The sequence below is a fragment of the Leptodactylus fuscus genome, chromosome 9 (assembly GCF_031893055.1).
Source record: "Leptodactylus fuscus isolate aLepFus1 chromosome 9, aLepFus1.hap2, whole genome shotgun sequence".
In the NCBI taxonomy this organism is placed as follows: domain Eukaryota; kingdom Metazoa; phylum Chordata; class Amphibia; order Anura; family Leptodactylidae; genus Leptodactylus; species Leptodactylus fuscus.
Genome location: NC_134273.1, coordinates 43,820,178 through 43,843,082, shown reverse-complemented (window position 1 = coordinate 43,843,082; position 22,905 = coordinate 43,820,178). Strand labels below are relative to the sequence as shown.

At 42.8% G+C, this 22,905-nt stretch overlaps 1 protein-coding gene across 2 annotated transcripts in view; it reads left to right on the top strand.

Annotated features, from left to right (window-relative positions):
- MEI1 (meiotic double-stranded break formation protein 1) overlaps positions 1-22,905 on the top strand; it is a 268,519-nt gene that overhangs the window by 244,312 nt on the left and 1,302 nt on the right. The window contains exons 27-30 of one of the 2 annotated variants that reach the window (XM_075286804.1): positions 4,272-4,353; positions 6,361-6,467; positions 9,743-9,874; positions 20,447-20,553. In XM_075286804.1, the coding sequence (XP_075142905.1) occupies positions 4,272-4,353; positions 6,361-6,467; positions 9,743-9,874; positions 20,447-20,553 (428 nt within the window). Of the gene's footprint in view, positions 1-4,271; positions 4,354-6,347; positions 6,468-9,742; positions 9,875-20,446; positions 20,554-22,905 lie in introns of those variants that run through there. The other variant, XR_012717454.1, reaches the window with a different exon arrangement.

Genomic DNA, 22,905 nt, shown 5'->3' with positions numbered 1-22,905 from the left:
CAGTAATAGCACTCTTAAAAATGATAGCTACTGCATATAAATAGTGCCCTGTAACAGCAATATCTCCCCTTATGTGTAATAGTTCCTTCTTAACAGTAACAGTCACACCTTAAAAATAATACAGCTCCCTAATAAATTGTTCCCCCTTTATTAATAATAGTTACACTTAAAAATAATAGTTCCTTTTAACAGGGGAGGGGGGGGCAAACTGGGTAATTGCCCAGGGCCCAACACACACAGTGCGTCCCTGCCAGTGACAAGCGCGAGTTTGCTTTTTTTTCCGTAAAATATGTGTATTTAATATGTATATACACACCTGGACAAAATTGTTGGTACCCCTCATTTAATGAAAGAAAAAAACCACAATGGTCACAAAAATAACTTGAATCTGACAAAAATAATAATAAAAATTCTATGAAACAAATGAACAAATGAAAGTCAAAAAATTCTGTTGAAACATGGTTGGGAAGGCCTTATTTAAAGGCACTTCCGGTTCTGAGGTTCTGTGCTTCTCTTGCAGCCTCAGTAGGATCCTCTGGCAGCTTGTCCGCAGCAGTGGGTTGACGGTCTCCTTCCAGTAGTCTGGTAGGCTATCCCTTGGGGTTGTTTTTCTGTGCCATGTCTTCTCATGAGGAGACTCCCCGGGTCCCTGCGCCCCCTGCTGTTGTCACGTTTTATGCGTGCTCCAGCTTTAAACAAAAGTTTCCTTGTGGGCAGTCTCTTTCTATCTGTTCGCTCTGCAGCTCCACTCAGCCCCCTCAGGAGCCCTCCGACCCTTCTCCCTCCCCAGAACGGGTGGTTTCCCTGTCCCAGGCTATGGGTAACTTGGCCAGACTCAGTCTATGGCCGTGTCTTTGGAACAGCTGCCTGCGCAGATTGCGGTTCAATCTGCGGCAGTGGTTGAGGCGATAAGGGGTCTCTCCAGTTCCAGTCCTAGAGGCTGTCCACGCAAGCAGACTAGGAAATCCTCCTGTTGGTCACAATCTTCCTCTCCCTGCCCTGGGCGTTTTCCAGATAAGAGGGTCTGCGCACAGCTCTTCCAGGACAGGTGGATCAAAGTCTTCTCCTATTTATTCTGTTTCTTCTGGGGACGCCTCTGACTCCAATACGGAGTTTCAGTCAGGCAATTCGGTAGCAGCTGCTACACAGGAGCTTTTCTGTGTTGTGCGTGATACATTGCAAATAAATGAGGACATTGTCTTGCCATCCTTTTGTCCATAGCCGAAGCATCTCCGCGAGCACTCCATCCATTGCCTGGATGTTGTCCAGGCAGTCAGGATTTACTTGGCTCTTACGGAGCCTTTTTGGCGCTGCGATGCTTTCTTTGTTCTTCCAGAAGGCTCTAGGAAAGGCTTGTCTGCATCCAAGGTGTCCATCTCTAGATGGATTCAGTCTGTCATCAAGGAAGCCTATCGGCTTAAGGGTAGGGGCCCGGCTTTCCGGATAACGGCTCACTCTACCAGGGCTGTCGGTGCCTCCTGGGCTGTCAGGCATCAGGTTTCCATTTCCCTGGTCTGCAAGGCTGCCACCTGGGCTTCGGTTCACACCTTTACTAAATTTTACCAGATCCATTCTGTGTCTTCTGCCGATGCCAGTTTGGGTCAAAAGGTTCTGCAGGCAGCGGTGCGCTGATTGTATGCAAGGTTGTCTGTTTTGTTCCCTCCCTCTGGGACTGCTTTTTGACGTCCCAAGGTGCTGTCCCCCCAGTAAAATTAGCAAGAAAAAGGGATTTTTGTGTACTCACCTGTAAAATCCTTTTCTCGTTGTTTCACTGGGGGACACAGGTCCCACCTGTATTACGTTTTTTGCACAGGGTTGTGTTTTATTTTCTCCTTCACAAGTTTAGGTTTTGGTAGTTATTGGTTCCATGTATAATTTTTCATTTGGGACTCTCTCCTACTGCTGTGGTACAAAACTGCCTGAGTGTGCTACCAGTGAGAGGGTATAGCCTGCGTGGGCGGAGCCAACTGCCTTCGTTTCCTAGTGTCCACCTCCTAGTGACCAGGTCTATACACAAGGTGCTGTGTCCCCCAGTGAAACAACAAGAAAAGGATTTTACAGGCAAGAACACAAAAATCCCTTTATTCTCTCTGCAAGTTGTCTTGTTGAATCTCATTGCGAAGTGTCACTCTTGTTAACCTGAAAAAGGGTGATTTGATGCTGCAGCGTGCATCACGTGCCTGCCAGGTCAGAGGGCAGCCGCATCATGGCGGCGCCCATAGCTGTGTATACAGCGCTCATTGAGCCCATTCCACACAATATAATATGCCCCATACAGTATAAAAGACTCTCCACAGTGCCCCTCAGTATAATGCTCCACAGTGACCCCACACTACCCTGTTTCCCCAAAAATAAGACACCCCCCCTTCACTTCCTGGACCCCCTACAACCGGCAGTCATGCCGGCGCTCCACTAAGGAAGCACCGGCATGACTGCCGATTGTCCAACGCTCCAGCCGCTGCATAAGACATCCCCCAAAATAAGACAGGTCATATATTTTGGAAGAGAATTTATTATAAGACACTGTCTTATTTTCGGGGAAACTATATAATATGCTCCCCACAGTGGCCTCACATACTATAATATGCTCCCCAGAGCCTGCTTCCTACCACAGTATAATGTTCCACAGTGGTCCCCACACAATACTCCCAAGAAGCCGCACACAATATAATTTTCTCCAGTGGCTCCACACAGTATGATAGGCTCCCCACAGTATGATACGCTCCCCACAGTGTAGAGGTATCAATCTCATAGTATAATAGGCTCCCCACACTGCCCCCCAGTATATATTCCACAGTGGTTGCACACAACATAATGCTTTACAGTAGCCACACACAATATAATATGCTTCCCAGAGGCCCCCCAGTATAATATACAACCCAAAGTGGCCACACACAGTATAATTTGCTCCTTAGGCTCAGGTTACCTGTTCCAGATTTTGCTACGGTTTTTTGAAAGTTAATGGAATCAAAAGGAAAGTGAAATATAAAATGCAAAAAAAAGCAGCAAAATCTGCAGCAAAGAATAAAGTTTTTCTACAGTTTGTGGCTTCAGCTCAAGGGTATGGCGATGATACCACACAGTAGGTTGACCTGTGGCACAAAACAGTCTGTTTTTTAGCTTTTGGCTTAACCCGCGTGACTATAGTAGGTTTCAGCCTTTACATTTCAAAAGTTGTAAGCCATCACGGAATCTGCAGCAGTAAATTACCTTCTGTTGTAATATGGACAAATTCCTTACATTTCTATACTTCTGTAAGTCGCAAGAAAAAGCAACAAAACCTGCAACAGAAAGTATACTGTATACACTCAAGTATAAGTCGACTTTTTCAGCAGTTTTTATGCTGAAAAAACCTCCCTCAGCTTATACTCAAGTCAGGGTCCATGGAGCACAGAGACATGCAAGGACCTGCATAAATTAAATGAAGGGGGAGGTCCTTTAGTGCTACTGCTCTGTGATTGGCTTGTCATGTAGGTCACGACAGTGATGTCATCAAAGGTCCTGTAGCCACTAGAATGTAACATCTGCAGATAAGTCATTGGCTATTATGTGCAGGATTCATTGTGTTTTATAGAAGATGTTTGTCGTATGGAGGAGAGGAAGCTATGGTAAAGTGAAAGTAAAACACACAGGTACCTGCTAAGCTTACTATTCTTAGTAATGTCACACATTTGGGGTTATTAATTTAGTTTCAGTAACTCCATGTGCCTCACTAACCTAATAGCAGTTAATCCCATCATGTCCCTCATATTAACCCCTGTGTACCCCATATAAGGGTTACTAATATGTGAGACACATGGGGGTACTAATAAAGGACCTTAATTATGAAGATACCTAATTGTTACCTCCATATGTCCCACATATTAGTAACCCTTATGTGAGTCATACAGGGGGGTTAATGTGAGGGACATGATTGGGTTAACTGCTATTATTATGAGGCACATGGAGTTACTAAGCTGTAATAAACATGACCAGACTTTTTATCTGCAATGATGGATTCCCCCCCCCCCCCCCAGGCTTATACTCGATTCAATAAGTTTTCCCAGTTTTTTTTTTTATGGTAAAATTAGGGGCCTCGGCTTATATTCAGGTTGGCTTATACTCGAGTATATACAGTAGTTTTTCCACAGACTGAGTCTCGGAACAGTGACTCAGACGCACATGTGAGCCCAACCTTAGAGTTTATATTTTGGTGGTTAACTACTATAAGCGATGTTATTCACTGCAGCTGAAATTCTTACAATATTGTCCCTCTTTTGTTTTACATACAGAAAGACACAATTCTTGTACAAGCGGCAGTAGATTGTTTTCGCTCTCTCTTAGATTTTCTACTTGACAAGGCATCTGATCTTGGTAATGGTAATAGTGTAGATAGAGATGATTGTGCAGAGACGATATGAGGAGGTTTATCACATAATTTCACAGATTTTATTGCTTGAGACTTCTGATGTAATTTGCATTTCCTGAAAAATGTATACCCATTTATCAACCAATGATTTTTAGTTTATATTGATTTAAGACAGTATAGTCTAATGAAAAGTTGTTTCCAAAGGATTTTTATGTTTAATGTAAATAAACCAATGTATCAGAAAAAGTTATGCAGCTTTCTAAATATCTAGTCTAGATACAATTAGTGCAAACTTTCAGTTCAGAGATTCATTCTCTAAGTGTAAGCAAGACTTCTCTCATTTACTGACAGGAACCTGAGACTTACAAATGCTATATTTTACCGTATATAATTATTCCTAGGGTTTTCCAGTCTAATTTTTCATACCAGTGCAGTAGTGCAGCAGTTCACTATACCCAGTGAAATAATACAGCAAATTGACTAGTCTGGTGCATTCATGGTCTAACTTAATAGGACAGAAAATTGGGTTCAATAATCTGTCTTTTAATCTGTCTTTAAAATAGTAAGATGTTTATGTGATATAAAGCCATGTATTAGTCACACGGCCTATGCCATGTTTAGTGTTATTTAGACAGTCCATGAAAGTCCAGTTTAAGACTACAGCTACAGACATAAACTACAGATAACAGTCAGACAAATACTGGCAATTAATTCTCCCGACACCTCCATAAATATAAATGCTCAGCCAAGTGTGCATGAGTTCTTAGTGAATAGAAGGGAGGATGCCACTGACAGACCATCTATTGGTGGCTTATTTCTAAGAGATTAATACCAAAGGGGTTCAGCATGTTAAAATGTTATATGCATGCTTCCTATGTCAACACATCTGTTGTCTGGCGGAATTGGGACACCACTATACATGTTGGATATTCAGCATGTGTTACCATATGCACTGATCAAATTGTATCATAAAAATTCCCCAGAACATTCAACTAATATGTAAACTTTTAATGCTCTGTGTGATCTAATAGAGTAAATTCATTTATTTATTAATGTGACAAACCCCTAAAAGGGGATTTGGACCTCATTTAGGCTGAGGCTATACATTGTGGAAACTCAGCATTTGTGGCTGTTGTGGAAATGCAGTTACATTGATTTTATCTTGCTCTCCATCCCTCCATTGTGAAAATAATTAAGCTTTAGGTATGCTCAATCGGTTATTAATTGAACATATGTTTGCTATATCCCATATATTTATGACTATTTCCACTGTAACACATAAAAATATCTTTGTCTGAGTGCAAAGTGATGAAAAAAATTACTCATGATTTTTGTGTGTAGCTATATAAGAGACAAATAGAAAAAGCGCTTGCAAACAAAAACCTCCTTAATAGCTAGCTAATAGGCATTGTGAGTTAATATGATAATTATCTCTCAAACTACCTTTGTGAATGTCCGTTGCTGTCTTCCGTCATAGCATGACAGCAATGGACATTAAACTATCTTCTGTCATGTTTGTTTACCTTTTTAGTAGAACATAAAGTCCTGCATGCACGACTTTATTTCTGTAACGAAATATAAACAAGCATGAGGGAATATAGCTTCTATCATGTTGTTTACATTAGTGTCAATGGGAATGGACACAGAATCAGTCAGTAACCGTTCTCTGTGACAGTTTACTATCCATTGCTGTCATCCTATGATGGAAGACAGCTACGGATATTTAGAACGGTAGTGTCAATTCCTCTTTAACCAATCATATTCACGTTTAAATGAGAGTTACATGAATAGTAAAGCGAAAGTTTGTAAGAGGCAGGGCCTCAGGATTGTACTTTTTAAAAAAACATGTCAGAGGACATGCCCTCAGACAGTATCTCCATTGAACTGTATGGCACGATCCTGGGACATGTGCGCCGGGCTCACCTTAGTGACATTAGTATCCAAAGATAGTGGTTAGAAATGATTGTTTATGAATGTTCTGTTAATAATATGTAATGATGTTTTTTGTCTAGCATACCATGTGGCATCGCAGCCATGGAACAGACTAGTGCTCCTTGTATCCCTAAGTTGTAAAACTAATGGCTACTTACAGCCTGGCATGCTTCGGTTTATGTCACTGGTGAGTTGTTCAAGAATCTTAATAACTAATGGCGTAACTAGCGGGTGCAGAGGGGACTGGTGCCTCGAGCTCACTAACATTGTGGGGGCCCACCCAGGGTTGCCATTAACATATACTTTATTTTTAACTACAGTAGATCTGTTTCTGCAGACACCGATCTAGTTAAAATGCATCCTGAAACTAACTGTCCTGTAAACCGCAACCCACTTCAGACCAGCGGTTTACAAGACATCTAGACAACAGACAGAATACGTCTACTTCTCGTCACAAGCAGGCGTGATGATGGCAGAGCATCGCGCCTCCTGTGCTGAGACGCACACATCCTATGTCTGGACAGGGAGGAGGTGGCAGATCCATTCATCAAAGGATCGCAGGTGGGTGAGTATAACTTTTTTTTTCCTTTCAGTTGTGGGTACTCTAATAGTATAAGGGGGTCATTAAGAGGGGCGATTATATCTATAAAGGGAGAATTCATTATGGGGCATTAATAATGATAAGGGAATAATTTACAGTGTCATGCAAAGGTTTAAATACCCCTGGCCAAAACAACTGTTGTTGTGAACAGTTAAGCAACTTGAAGATGATATGGTCTTTAACCCCATAAATGCATTTTCATGTACATCAGGGGATGTGGTAGTTCCCTCATCCCCACGTACAGTTACGTGACAGTGATCGAGCAGGCTCAAGCAGAGCCTGTGCGATCACCACGGGAGCACAGCTGTATCTGACAGCCAGGCTCCCACTGCAGCAGAGGGGTTGGTGATAACTGTAGGATTTTTCTGTCCGCTTGAAAAATCGGACATGGTTGTAAATGGACACTTAAGGACACACACGGACACTAAAGGACTCTAGTGTGCCCCACTCTGGACCCCCTCCAGTTTGCCTATCGGCCGGGCATTGGGGTAGATGAGGCCATCATCCACCTTCTTCACAGAGCTCTCTCTTACTTGGAGAAACCAGGGAACACTGTGAGAATAATGTTCTTTGATTTCTCCAGTGCATTCAACACCATTCAGCAAGGGCTATTGAGGAAGAAGCTGAACCTTGGTGGAGTGGACCACCATCTGTCCAGCTGGATACTAGACTGCCTCGCAAACCAACCTCAATATGTGAGAGCCCAGGACTGTTTCTCTGACACTGTGATCTGTAGTACGGGGGCACCACAAGGTACAGTTCTTGCCCCATTTCTCTTCACACTGTACACTGATGACTTTAGGCACAACTCATCCAACTGTTACTTACAGAAGTACTCCAGTGACTCTGCAATAGCAGGCCTCATCACTGATGGTGACGATAGGGAATACAGAGACTTAAACCGGGATTTTGTTGAATGGTGCCAGCTGAACCACCTCAGGATTAATGGTGGGAAGACCAAGGAGATGGTGGTGGACTTTAGTAAACGGAGAAGTGCTCCGATCCCAGTGGAGATCCAAGGGACATGCATTAAGATAGTCAGGACCTATAAGTACCTGGGTGTGCTCCTCAACAATAAACTAGACTGGGCTGATCACCTGGAGGCGCTGCACAGAAAGGGTCACAGCAGACTCTACCTGCTCAGGAGGCTGAGGGCCTTTGGAGTCCATGGGATACTTTTTAGGGCCTTTTTCAACTCTGTGGTTGCTTCAGCCATCTTTTTCAGTGTGGCCTGCTGGGGGAGTAGTATATGAACCAGGAACAGAAATAGACTTGACAGACTGATCAGAAGGGCCAGCTCTGTCCTGGGGAGCCCCCTGGACCCAGTACGGGTGGTGAGTGACAAAAGGATACTATCTGTGGTGACCTCCATGTGGTAGAACAAATCCTACCCCATGTATGAGACCTTGATGGCACTTGGCAGCACTGTAAGTGACCGTCTGCTTCACCCCAAGTGTGAGAGGGAGCGCTATCGCAAGTCCTTCCTACATAATCTACATCAGGCTACATAATCTACATCAGACCAAGCAAAGATCACTCCGCACAGAAAACTCAATGATTCTGAAGTCTTCCTTCTTTCTTTCTTCTCTTCCTTAGCTGCTATGGAGTCCTAGTATATCTTCTCTTCTCTTAGCATATGTGTACCTACTTCCAGTGGCCTAACTACCGGGGACATTAAGGGCCCGGCAACAGCCGCCACACCTGCGTTTTTTTTTTTTTCTTTTTAATAGGCCGTTACCGGCTGGAGTTACTCCAGCCAGTAACGGGCCCTATTTACTCACCAATCCTGGCAGGGGCAGCCCCCACAAGCACTTTTATTATACTCGGGGGTCTTTTCAAACCCCCGAGTATAATGATCGGAGGCCCCGGAAAGGTAAAGGAACGTGTTACTTACCTTTCCACGCTCCTGGCAGGCTTCGGGCCTAGTTGTGTGACGTTTCTGATGTCACATGACCGGGGCCTGCATCCCGGGTCATGTGACATCAGTACATCATTAAAAATGGCCAAAACCACCGAGGTCCCCCCGGGTTTCCGATTATTATACTCTGGGGTCTGAAAAGACCCCTGAGTATAATAATTGTTCATTATGGTGCATAATAGTGTGTGCAGAGGCCAGTATGGGACATAATAGTGTACAGGGGCCTATATGGGACATACTACTTTGTACTGGGGCCACTATGGGGAATAATACTGTGTTTTGGGGCCACTATGGGACATTCTACTGTGTATTGGGGTCACTTTGGGGCATAATAAAGCATGCAGGAATGCGACGGGGGGGTTGGTCGGTCAAGGTCTTCGGTGTCAGTCTGGAAGGGAGGGGGGCCCCTTATCAAAAGTTTACCCCGCCATTCCTAGTTACGCCACTGCCTACTTTCATAATATATTACTGTGTATTATCCTGTATCTGTATTACTATGCTGCTGTAACATACTGAAATTTCCCCACTGTGGGACTATTAAAGGATTATCTTATCTAACATAATATCCCATTTAAAATAATGGAAATTGTAAACGGACATAGCTAGCGTCCATTGCTAAAATCTTGCGCAGACATTAGCTACGGACAGTAGCTGTCAGACACCTATGGTAGTGTGAACCCAGCCTTATACTTCTTCCTTTTGCTCAATCCACTTCTAACTTTGGCTCAAAAAACCTCAGCAAAATCTGCAACAAAAAAAAAGCTGCGTTGCTGCAACGTGGGGATTTAGCCTTAAAGAATTTAATTTTGAAGCATAAACATTGCAATTCTGCAGGTGCAAGAAATTTTGCATGTATTATAGACACCATTTACAATTGCTTATTACTATTGCACATAAAATTTAAAATGGCATTGAAAATGTTTTTTCTCTATTTTTTCTTAAGTTTGTGCAATATGAGAGCTTGAACATTCTTTCTTTGAACGAAATAGATCAAATTATTGAGGAGGCAGCGCATTTAAAAATTATGGAACTTCCTCAAACTGTTTTACTGGATCTGCAGATTTTCTTGCTACAGGTAATAATTTCCCAAAAACCTCAAAATTTTATCAAATTGTTTCGCTGCCAGGAGTTTCTCTAACATTTTCATACTTTTTGATATACTCTTATGCAAAATGGCAAAAAGGCCATGTATTGTTTACACATATGTATGTGTTGTTAAAATAGCACCTCACCCACCTATGTACAGTAGATAGCACCTCATAAAAATAGAAGTTCAACATGTAAATCTGAGAAGATACTTTAAGCTCATGAGTGGGGACTCGATAAGCAAGCACATATCTTCTCATTCATAGTAGAAACAAAAAAGAAACCCCAAATACAACAGAGAGCACATATTCTTTCAGATTTGCAAGAAGTCCTTGTGTAGAACCACTATATAGAACCCCTATGGTCACAGGTAGATTGTAGAAGACAAAAAGGCCTAAGACTCAGGTGGGGAAATCACTGCTGGTTAGTCACCACAATTTTACAGGTAGTTAACTCACTGCAATTTACAGTTGCAGCAGAGGGGCTGGGAGTTAAACAAAATCCCATCCACTTGCTGCGTAAGGGCACTTGTTTCAAGCCCATAGTCAGTTTCTGTTGCAGGTTTTAGCCCCAGATTTAAATCTTTGCAATGAAAAGATGGAAGGGGTGTTCAGAGAACTCAGCAGGTGCACCACAGGCAATAACCAACTAATAATAGGGTGTTTTTAGAGCAGTGGAAAATGCTGATGAATGTCCCTGCAGACATTCAGCAATACAAGTATTTGCTATGTTTGGCCTTACCCTAGAAGTTGTTCCTGCTGTCACTTGCACCTCTCCTTTTCCCTTCTTTTCACAGAACTAGAGATGTGTGAACCTTTAAAGATGTGTTTAATTTTGGGTTCTTATGGTCTAGTTAGTCCATTTCTAGCTTTCTAAGGGTATGTTCCCACAGCAGAAAGTGAAGAGGAAATTACGCTTTAGGGTCCATTCACACGGAAAGAAAATGGTGAGGAATTTGGTGTGGAATTTCAGTGCTGAAAAAAAGCCTCCCATTGGCTGAAATTCCACACCAAATTGAGCATCATTTTCCTCCATGTGAATGCACCACTTTCCGCCGCCACAATTTTCGCACAGGCTAGCCACGACGGGATGCCAATGCAGTGTATCAGCATTCTGTCGAGGCATCCTACTCCTGATTAGGCCCAGATGAATGAGCCTAATCAGGAGGGTGTCTCGAGTCGTGGACACCGCGGCTGAATGAGCTGCAGAATCCGCAGTAAGATCAAGCACGATGCTTCTTTTTTTCCACGTCCTGCTGTGATCTCTACCTCCCATTGAAAGCAATGGGAGGTGGATTCCAAGAGGAATCAGTTCCGGATTTAGGGGCGGAATCCACTCCCAAATCTATGGCAAATTCCTCCATGTGAACTGCACCTACTGTAAGGCAAACGTAGCCAAAGTTACATCAAAGTACGAGTATGTCTATGATAAAAATAGGTGGTAGTCAGTGAATGCAAACGGCTTGTTTCAGCATACACTGCTCTGCCACTCTCTTTTTTTTTTAAATAAGGTTATGATTTTTAATTTTAAAAACCCTTCAAAAATTAGCCAGTTTTGGGGGTAGATGCATACACATATATTTTTTTTTTAATACACACACAGTAATGTGTTTGTTTGTTTTTTCCAAAAATAGCTCATTTTGGAGACTTGTAAGTGCAGTGTGCCTGGTTGGAAATTGATGAAATAGTGGCTTTCAAAAAAATTATCCCTTTATGGGAACAGTACTGTGTGTGGCAGGGCAAGTGGCAACTAAAGAATTTGAAGAAACATTTGTGGCAGACTCTGAGCAGGAAAAAAGGGAAAAAATGTCTTTAAAAAAAAAAATAGAACATGATACAGAGAGACAGATGCACTTGCAGATGGCATCAACTTGAGTTGTGAAAAACTACAGATTGATGCCTGATTCATGTTGTATGTTGTGAATATAAACCCCCTCTAGGTATGACTGTACCTGGTTATACAGCTGATTGGTGTCAGTTACCTGCTGTATGTCCAGTTGGTGCTGCAAAATTTAAAAAAAATCTGGATTATCTTCTTCCAGATACTGCCTATCAGCTAGTGCTGCTACATTTCCTCATGCTACTTGTAGCTATGGTTCTGGCAGAGGCGGTGGTGAACTGACTGAGTAAAGCGAACTGGAAGCTGGCAAGGGGCTCCTGGCCATACATGTGACTGGTAGTGCAACAGTCTCCCTAAAAGCTGTATTAACATGGCTATGGAGCACTACACATATGTGTAAGATTATAATGATGGAGCTGGGGGCCACACGGTTGCTCAGTGGTTAGCACTGCAGCCTTGCAGTGCTGGAGTCTTGGTGTTCAAATCCCGCCAAGGGCATAAAACCATCTGCAAGGAGTTTGTATGTTCTCCCTGTGTTTGCATGGATTTCCATCCCATATTCCAAAGACATACTGATAGGGAAAAATGTACATTGTGAGCTCTATGTGGGGCTCACAATCTACATTAAAAAAAAAAAAAAAGATTATAATGATGGAGCTGTGATGTAGGCATAACATACAGGGGTGCCCACAGTTATTTTATGCTCCCCTTCCCCCACAGTATAATGATTCACATGTTATATAATGCTCTACATTATAAAATGCTCCCCTGAGCCCTCCATAGTTTCCTCACATAGTATATAATGCTCCACAGTGGCTTCACACAGTATAAAATACTCCCCTGAGACCCCCATAGTGCTCCCACATGGTATATAAGGCTCCACACTGTATAATATGCTCCCTAGAACCCTAACACAATATAATACTCCACACAGTACACTACCCCTTAGTGGCCCCAGACAGGACAATATGCTCCCCAGCAACCCCACACAATATAATATGCTCCACACTGTATAATATGCACCCCACAGTGTCCACCCCAGTATAATGCTTCACATTGCCCTAACACAGTATAACATTCTCCCCAATGGCCTCCACACAGTATAATACACTCCCTAGAGTGGTTACCACAGTATAATGCTCCATAGTGGTCCCCCACAGTATAATATGCTCCCCACAGTGCCCCTCCCAGTATGATGCTCTACAATGTCCCCATAGAGTATAATATGTTCCCGAGAAGCCCCACACAATATAATGTACTGTGTGGGGCCATTGTGGAGTGTAACAGGCTCCCCACACTGCCCCTTCCCCCCAGTATAAAGCTCCACATTGGCCCATAGTCTAATATGCTCCCCTGAGGGCCACCTTAGTATAATTCTCCACAGTGGCCCCACAGAATATAATATGCTCTCCAGAGGGCCCCCAGTGTGATGCTTCACAGTGGTCCCACAGAATATAACATGCTCTGTAGAGGGCCTCAGTGTATTGCTCCAGAGTATATGCTATCCAGAGGGCCCTCTTCCCCCAGTATAATGCTCCACAGCGCCCTACGGCCCTACAGACTCCCTCAGTGCTGTTATTATATTATGCTCTGGAGTCTCTTCAGACCCTAGAGTAGTATAATAATCGAAGGCCCAGGGAGGTAAGGGAAAAGTTAGGTGGATTCACAACTGGCTTAATGATCGGGCACAACGAGTAATACTAAATGGCTACACATCGAACTGGAAGAAAGTCAAAAGCGGGGTGCCGCAGGGCTCTGTTCTGGGCCCAGTACTTTTTAATATCTTTATAAATGATCTGGACGATGGAATTATTGGGGAACTCATAACATTTGCAGATGATACGAAGATAGGAGGAATAGCCAACACTAGAGAGGAGAGAGAGTGTATTCAAAAGGACTTAGACACACTGGAACAATGGGCTGAGGTGAACAAAATGGTATTTAACAGGGACAAATGCAAAGTTCTACATCTGGGTAACAGAAATGTAAAAAACATATATAGTATGGGAGGAATAGAACTAAGTGACAGCATAGGGGAAAAGGACTTGGGCATAATAGTAGATCACAAATTCAACATGAGCTGCTGCAAAAAAGGCTAATAAAATTCTGGGATGTATTAAGACAAGCATTGAATCTAGATCAAGAGAGGTCATTATTCCGCTGTACTCTTCCCTGGTCAGACCACACCTGGAATACTGTGTACAGTTCTGGGCGCCTCAATTCAAGAAAGACATCGATATATTGGAGCAAGTCCAGAGAAGAGCAACCAAAATGGTGGAAGGTCTGCAAACCATGTCCTATGAGGAGCAGCTAAAAGAACTGGGATTGTTTAGTTTGCAGAAGAGAAGGCTGAGGGGAGATTTAATAGCAGTCTACAAATATCTGAAAGGTAGTCACAGTGCAGAGGGATCTACCCTATTCTCATTAGCACAAGGAAGTACAAGAAGCAATGGGATGAAACTAAAGGGAAAGAGATACAGATTAGACATTAGGAAAAACTTTCTGACAGTGAGGGTAGTGAGAGAGTGGAATAGGCTGCCACGGGAGGTGGTGGGCGCTCCATCAATGGAAATCTTCAAGCGGAATCTGGATAAACATATAGCTGGGATGATTTAGGAAAACCTGCACTCGCAGGGGGTTGGACCCAATGGCCCTTGAGGTCCCTTCCAACTCTACCATAAGAAAAAAAATAAATAAATAAATAAACAGTTATACTCACCTTGCCTTACCTCTACTGAACCTGCTCGCACTGTTCTGCTGTTCCCACCGCCTCTGGCTTCCTCTTCTCTGCGGCTGATGTCATGCATTTTTACACACCTTGGAAAAGAGCCCTGTGGCACTTGACACTGGGTCCCTTTCTATTAGTGATATGGCCGGGCCTGACTCCGGGATCCGGAGTCCTCAGGTTCCAGATCCCGGGGCCATCTTAGGGACAGGGGCCCTGGGCAATTGCCCCCCAACCCCCACCCCACAACGCCGGCCCTGCCAATTCTCATCCCTTTGCTTCATGGTAATAATGTGCATGTCACTATGTAAGCAATGAATCATGCAGCCTGACATGCTTGCAAGTGTGTGCATGGACTCGTGGACCTGTCATGGCTGGTCTTCTTGGCTACCGTGATGGTTTGCACCATCATCATCTTGTAACAAAGAAGGGTTAGCCTTCAACCCTGGCTGTGAAATATTAAGGACTCTCTCTGCATTCTAAAGAAAGTCTTAATCTTCCTCCACGACAACCTAGACCCAAATCTTCATCCTCCTTCAGTTCCTCTTTGACAACCCCAGGGCAGTTACTGTGACCAAGAGGTGAAAACTGTTCTTCGTCATTCAGTACTTTATTCATTACATGAGTTTGAGTAAAGGGGTGACATCACAAATTTGGTTACCTCTATAAGCCTTCAATGATAGATTTCACATAACACATTTTCCCTGTTGTTTGTTGCATGTAGTAATCATTTACCAACATCTGCTGCTCATTCAGATGCGCCAGCATGTGCAGCATGGAATTCCAGAGAGTTGGAACAATGTAGCTGAGGCAGTAAAAAGGCAGTCTATTTTTTCCAGAAAAAAATACACTTATGGGCTTTGTTTTTGTGGTATTCACTCTGCATCCAAATTGATTCTGGGGATACCAAATTTATATGTTTTTATTTACATTTTAACCTCTTAAAAAAAACTAAAACGTTACAGAAAAAAAAACAAATTCTAAATTTTTTATATTTCTGTCCATGCCTAGGGTGTCTTTTTTTGAGGGACCTAATAGATTTTAGGAAATGTCTATTGGTTCGATCACTTTGTATTCAAATTTTTAGCAGAAGCAAAACAGCTAAAAAATATCGGGTTTGCACTTTTTTTCCCGCTACGGCATTGACCGTACGGGAAAAAAATATTTGTAAAAATATTTAAGTTTGTACATCGGGCGTTTTCGGGCACAGGGATACCTTGTGTGTATGTGTTTCACAGTAATATTTTATATGTATTCTAGGGAAAAGGTGGTGATTTGAACTTTTAGGTGTTTTTTTATTTAAATATTTTTTTTTTACTAATCTAATAGCCCCTTCATTTGATTGCAAGTCCCATAGACTGACAGACCAGCCTCAATAGTAATGTTGCTATGACAAGCCTTGCAGAAGCACAGGTCGCCGCACAGCGATATCACAGGACCTGGTCTGCTACTGTAAAAATTTACACTTTTACAAAGGTTAAAGAATTTTCTTCTTTAACTTTTGTAAAAGTGTAAACTTTGGGGCTAAAAGATCATATTATTGAAAAAAAATCTAAAGATCCACTCCAATTATTTTAATTCCTATGAAATGCTTAAAGTGTTAACAAACTTCCCAAATGTGGTTTTGAATTATTTGAGGGTTCAGTTTTGAAAGTGAGGTGATTTGTGGCGGTGGTTTCTAATGTGTAGACCTATAAAATCCACTTCAGAAATGAAGCGAGTCCCAATACCATTTATGGCAGAAATATAAAAACAATACTTTGATATATGTATATACTAGAGTATAAGCCGACCCGAATATAAGCCGAGGCCCCTAATTTTACCACTGGGAAAACTTATTGACTCGAGTATAAGCCGAGGGGGAGGAAATGCAGCAGCTAGTGGAAAATTTCAAATATTTAAATGGCCTGAGTTTTTTGGTGCAGTAGTTGCTGGGTGCTGGGAAAGGGGAGGGGGTGTTTTGGTTGTCTGTCTGTCCCTTCCCTGAGCTTGAGGCCTGTTTTTTTTCCCCCCACTTAGAATTCAGCTTGGCTGAATATAGTGTATCTGCAGTGCTCCTATTAACCCCTTCCCGACGGAACAGGAGCACTGCAGATCCCCTATATTCAGTAGACCGGGCACTTTCAGACATATGGATACCTAATGTGTATGTGTTTCACAGTACCGCTATGGGGATATGAGGTAACAGAAGCTGGGGTGTATAGATGATTGACACTAACCCGCTATTACAATCTCAGATCCACAACTATAATTATTAGTCCTGTGTCATAAACAATATGCGACACAGCTAATACTAGAGTGATGGATAATTGTATCAATTGGCAAGGTAACAAAATAACAAGACCCACTGCTAGATATCCTAATAATCGCCCCTAAGAATGGTGTTATTGTCTCTACGCGTTTCCCTCTATTGAAAGAGATCATCAGGAGACTTCTGACCTAAACTGCCTAGCGGTAAAAGGACCAGATAGAACGATATTGGCAGTAAAAGCTACCGTTCCCTACGCCCAGATGGTAGGCGCGGGTATTTCAGATTTCAGCTGAAGGCAGAGCGCCGCAGCGAGTCCTTTTATACCCTGGACAAAGGAATTCACTCACCTATCCTTCGGCTTTCCCGCTTCAGACTGAGGGTGTGGTCAACAGACACAACCCTCCTTATTGGATAGCGGGCACGAGTTTAGGTTGTCATGTTAGCAGAGACGCTACAAGCGTTCACATGTTTGAGGTTTCAGATCATGTAAACAAATCCATTGATTAGATGCAACATCGTATGCCATTTGTTCAAAATGTATCGGTAAGAAAGGAGTTAGCGTCATATAGATAATTAGCGAATATTGATATCGCCCAGCTATGTTACACATAAAGTGATTGTTCTCATGATTAGGTGACTCATCTATTCAAACCATAATTAGAGTCCCTTAAAAATACAACTCTTATAGCTCACCGACTCTGCGGAAATATGCATCCTACATGCTATACTTATGGCAAGTGCAATCAGTAACCTATACTATCATAACACCGCATCATAATGTGTCTCAGACATGCCATTCGTGTGAACACTGCGGTTTATATGCATCAATATATACATGTTTTTGTTTTTTATGGATATCCTTTGGATACCATATTTGACAATAATAGAGATTTGTTAGAAATCGTATAGGTCAGTGGCATTAACAAACACTCCAAAAACTGTTAAGGAGGTGGAGAGTCCACCACATATTCCGCCTAAAATCGGCAGAGAGAAAAATCCTGCACGGACCTCATTTTGGTCTATGGGGTACACGGGTGTCCACGGGTAACTGTTTTAGCAGGACGGGCTCTCCATCATTCAAGTTCACATGTAGACCCTCATGACAGAGAGACCAATGCTAGTTTGAGCCTAACCTTAGCAGGTAATGCTGGGTGCCACAACTTTTGAAGTGTTTGTCTGACACAAGTTGGGTTCATCATATTGTACACTGAAATTAGGTATTTCTGGAAAAGTTACAATTTTCACTTTTCGCTATAAGCTGTGCAATCATTTCTTGACAATAAAATAATAAAACCCTTATAGGGTAAAATGCTTACTATACCCCTGGATAAATTCTTTGTGTTACAGATGTGTTATCAAATATGTAATTTTTTTAAATATATAAATTTTACATTTTTATACTGTAAATTATTTTGTGGGGTAAAATGGGCATTTGGGGGTGTTTATATATAAATTTTTGTTTTCATACTTTTGGCTTTACTTTTTTTTTTTTTTTACATTTTTGGTTGTTCCATTAGGGGACTTGAACTTGATCAGGGACAAAACAGTTAGTGCCAAATTATAGCACTTAACCGGGTGAAAAAGTTTATTTTTACTTTTTTTTTCAGTAAAATGATTTAGATGCTGTGGACAAAAATCCATGGTACCTCCTTCTCTGGGGTTATCTGAAGTAGAGTAACAGAAAAATAAAATGATTTTCTCTCCTCCCTGCTGCTATCCCACCTTAAAAATAGATTATTGGTTTTAAAATAATATTAAATTCATGACTTTTATAGGAGTTATAGGCATTTAAAATTATTACTATCTCTGTCTTCTTGAATATATCCTACTTAGGGTAAATTGTAATGCACTTGGCTCAAACCAAAAGCAAGATTTGTTCATAACTGTGGGAGAATTAAACATGCTTTTTGTAAGTACGCATGGTTTTCCTCAACACCACTGTTTTTTTTTTTGTAGTTTCTGTGGTGTTATTGTTGTCTGCTATGTGAACATTAAAAATTTTGGGTATCACAATATGGCACTGCAAAGAAATTTTACGTTTTTTTGAAGTTCTTAATTTCCTTAAAGCAATTCAAACATAATAAAACTACTGTATATACTGGAATATAAGCCAAATTATTCAGCACAGTTTTTATGCTGAAAATGCCCCCCTCAGCTTATACTCGAGTCAGTGTCCACGGAGCACAGAGACATGCAAGAACCTGCATAGATTAAACAAAAGGGGAGGTCCTTTAGTGCTACTGCTCTGTGATTGGCTTGTCCTGTAGGTCACGTGACTGTGATGTCATCAAAGGTCCTGTAACCACTAGAATATAACATCTGCAGATAAGTCAGTGGCCATTATGTGCAAGATTCATTGTGTCTCATAGAAGATGTCTGTCGTATTGAGGAGAGGAATGTTATGACCCGGTCTCAGCAGTCTCGGCCTGTTAGGTTCAGGCGCAGAGTGTCCGGACGGCATTCAGTGCGTGAACCACCTGATGCACGGCAGGGGAATGTTCACACCAGACATGCAGTTTCTGCTCTGGCACTCAGGCGTGGATCACGTGGTGAGTGGCCTGATGGATCAGTGCCTGGTGTGTCTTGGCCTCTGAAGGGGTTAAGTTCTCTGCAGTGCTGAATACTTTACAGGCCATGGGTGAGGCCTTCTCCTTACTATATAAGGTTGTTGCACATGCTATCTGATGCCGGTCTTAAACGTCTGTTCCTGTTCTCAGTGAATGTCTGTTGTCTGAAGCTGCTACCATCTGCATCCTGGCCCATCCAGTTTCTTGCTCCTGTTCACACAGGACTGGTTCGCTAAGTATTGAGCTTGTATCCAGACATAGTGTTCCGGGCGCAGCGAGCCCTAGGTATTTTTCTGTTTGGAAGTTTGGAATTTTGGTAGGGGTTTTTGTGTGTGATCCTAAGTTCTGTTTTTCCCTATCCCTTGCTTAGTTCGGTTATTCTGTGTTTCACGTTTATTCTCTTCCTATGCTTTTGTGTTCTCATGTTCACCGTTAGTCCGCGTCTGGACATCCGTGGGGGGCTTGTCCTGTATCTGCCTCTCCTTCGTAAACGTGAAGCTAGACAGGGGCTCTATTTCCCTTGGTAGGTTAGCTACTTCTCCGGCTGTGCTTGTGCCCATTCAGCAAGTTAGTCGGGCCCACGGCTACTTCTAGTTGTGCGAGGCAGGGTGTAGGAGGATCCACACTAGAAGTCCAAACTGCTCATTCTTCCGATTTTGTTTTCTTTTGGTGTGTTTTTCCTGTACTGTACTGAGAAGTTATCAGTCAGGGGCCAGTCCGTGGTCAAGGATCCCGAGACCATAACAAGGAAGCTACAGTAAAGTGAAAGTAAAATACACAGGTACCTGCTGGATTACTATTCCTAGTAATGTCAGGTATTTGGGATTATTAATTTAGTTTCAGTATCTCCCATGTGCCTCACATCATGTCCTTCATATTAACCCCTGTGTGTCATATTAACCTCGTGTATCACATTGAAACCAATAGGGAAAAAAGCAGCCCATTCATTTCAATGGGGAGCGCACGTGTGCCTGCTCCCATTAAAATGAAAGGGATCTGCTTTGTACGCGCTGATTTTGAACGTGTTTTACGTTCAGAATCAGCTCAGCGTATACTTAGTGTGAATGCACCCTTATATAGCGAGTATATCCCAAACGCTGTATTTTAACTGGAAAAGTTGGGGGTCGTCTTATACGCCGGAAAATATGGTATATTTCATCTTTATCTTTTGTTTTTTAGTTACAGAACAAACATATACCAAAGGAGCCAGCACAGAAAGTACTAATTGAAGAACTTTTGAAGGCTATTAACAGTATTCCAAAGGATTCAATTTCAGCGCCAATATTGTATCCTTTATCTACACCCCTGCTTACTCGCACTTTGTCATTTTAACTGTCTTAAAAATATGGAAGGGGGGCCAATTCAGACTTTGCAATAGGGCCCCATGTTGTTTATATTGTTTTTAAACAAAGGCATTTGAGGAATAAAAAAAGAAAACCTCTGCAACAATTACAACAATGCTGTGCTTCCCATTTCCTACAGAAGTCTACTAGTTCAGTTGACAGGCAAAATACTGTTAACTGCATTTTTCTCCACATCTTCCCTTATTTGACTATATAATAAATAATAATAATAAATTTTATTTATGTAGCGCCAACATATTCCGCAGCAGTGTACAATTTGTAGGGTTCAAATACAGACAGGAAGATACATTACAAAGAAAGTCATTTCACTCAATGGGACTGAGGGCCCTGCTCGCAAGAGATTACAATCTATGAGGTAGAGGGGGTGACACAAGAGGTAGCAGGGGCGGCATTGCTTATGCAGAGGTCAGACACTTTTGTAATAGAGGTGACTGTCAATTATATATTGACCTACTCCTGATAGGGTAGGGGGCATGTTTAATAGACTGGTTCCTAAAGTAAGAAAAGATTTATCAAAGTCCCTGTTTCCTTTTAGGCTCCATTCACACTGAGTTTTTCAGCGAGGATTTTGCGCTGAATCTGTGTCAGAATCCACGTGGAAAAAACGTCTCCCCATAGAGTTCTATGGGTTCCACTATCTTTTTTTTTTCTTGGTAGCGGAATTTTTCCACTAGTGAAAAAAAGCTTCCTTCAGGCGGATTCCACCTGCAAAAACCAACGCAATCGATGGGAGGTGGAAAATACACGTCATGGATTTTGGTGTGGAATTTGCAAAAACCATGTGGAAAAAACACTAGTGGTTTTTTCAAGGTCCATACACTGTGCTGGAGGAAAAAACATATACTAATTCCTGAAGCAGATTTTTTCCTTGCCAAAATCCACACTTCTGTGTGAATGGACCCTTAGGCCCCGTTCACATGGGGAGCGGATTGCCGGATTTTGGTCCCGAGATTGACGCGGGAAGCCACGTCACAATAGAGCCCAAATGCGCCTGCCACGACTGTGGCGGCTTCCAACAGTCGCGGCTGCCCCCTCTGGAGTAGGCTAAAATGAATGGGCCCCGCCAGGAGGGTGCTGCCGCGATGCAGACACCGGGGCTGAATCATCCGTGGAGTCCGCCTGAAGAAAGGGCAGCTGGCGGTCTACATAGACCTCCATTGTGAGGGGGCGGATTATGACATGGATTCAGCGCCATAATCCGACCCCTTTTGCCCCGTGTGAACAGGGCCTTATGCAGCCCTAGCTAGCACCGCAGCCTCATCGTTCTCAGGATTGCTCAGAGGTTGGAGCTCCACTGATTACAAAGTGATGGCATATCCTAGTGATGTGCCATCACTTTCTACAATACTAGTAGAAGGACCTGGCTTTGCACGGGTATATTTCATTTTTTGTTTGTGTAGTGGCCCCTTAAGAATTGGCACTAGTCTATTTTGTATGTCATCTGTGTATAGTTTAAATACGTTTCAATTTATAATAATGCTGACATCTAGTATGGCAGTCCAGTATAGGTACACTGGGGCCACTACACAAACAAAAAATGAAATATACCCGTGCAAAGCCAGGTCCTTTTACTAGTATCTACTATCTCAGGATTATTAAACTGCTGATTCAACATTGATTATACATTGCAAAGCTAGAAATATTTTCCACTTTATTGTTAACTAGCAGTTACCCGCGACTTCGTCTGCGGGTTGGCGGTGGCACCGAACCGCTTATATTTCTTGTCCCCCTATCGGTGCCCCCCTCCATCTTGCCCCCCCATCTCTGCTCCCAGTTTCTCCCCCCCCCAATCTCTGCCCCCAGCTACATGTTCCCCCTTCTCTGCCCCCAGTTCACTTCATCTGACCCCAGTTTCTTGCCCCCCCCCCATCTCTGGCCACAGTTTCTCCCCCCCTATGTCTGCCCCCCAGTCTGATGTCCCCCCCATCTCTGCCTCCAGCTTCATGCCCCCCATCTCTGCCCCCAGTCACCCCCCCATCTCTGCCCCCCCAGTCTCATGTCCCCCCATCTCTGCCCCCAGCTTCATGAACCCCCCCACCCCCCTACAGTAACCCATGTGTAGTAGCACTCACCTTTGTCTCTATCTTCTGCTCGTGTGTGTGCTGGCTGCCTGCATAGACTTCTTGTGCAGCTGGCTATGTCAAGTATGTAGCAGATTCTGTAGCAGATTATGTAGCAGAGCTCCGGCGTCCTAGCAACCAGACCAGGGCTTGCTGTGATTCATACAGGACAGACAGGCAGCAGGAGAAGTGTATGCAGACAGGAGCGGAGGAG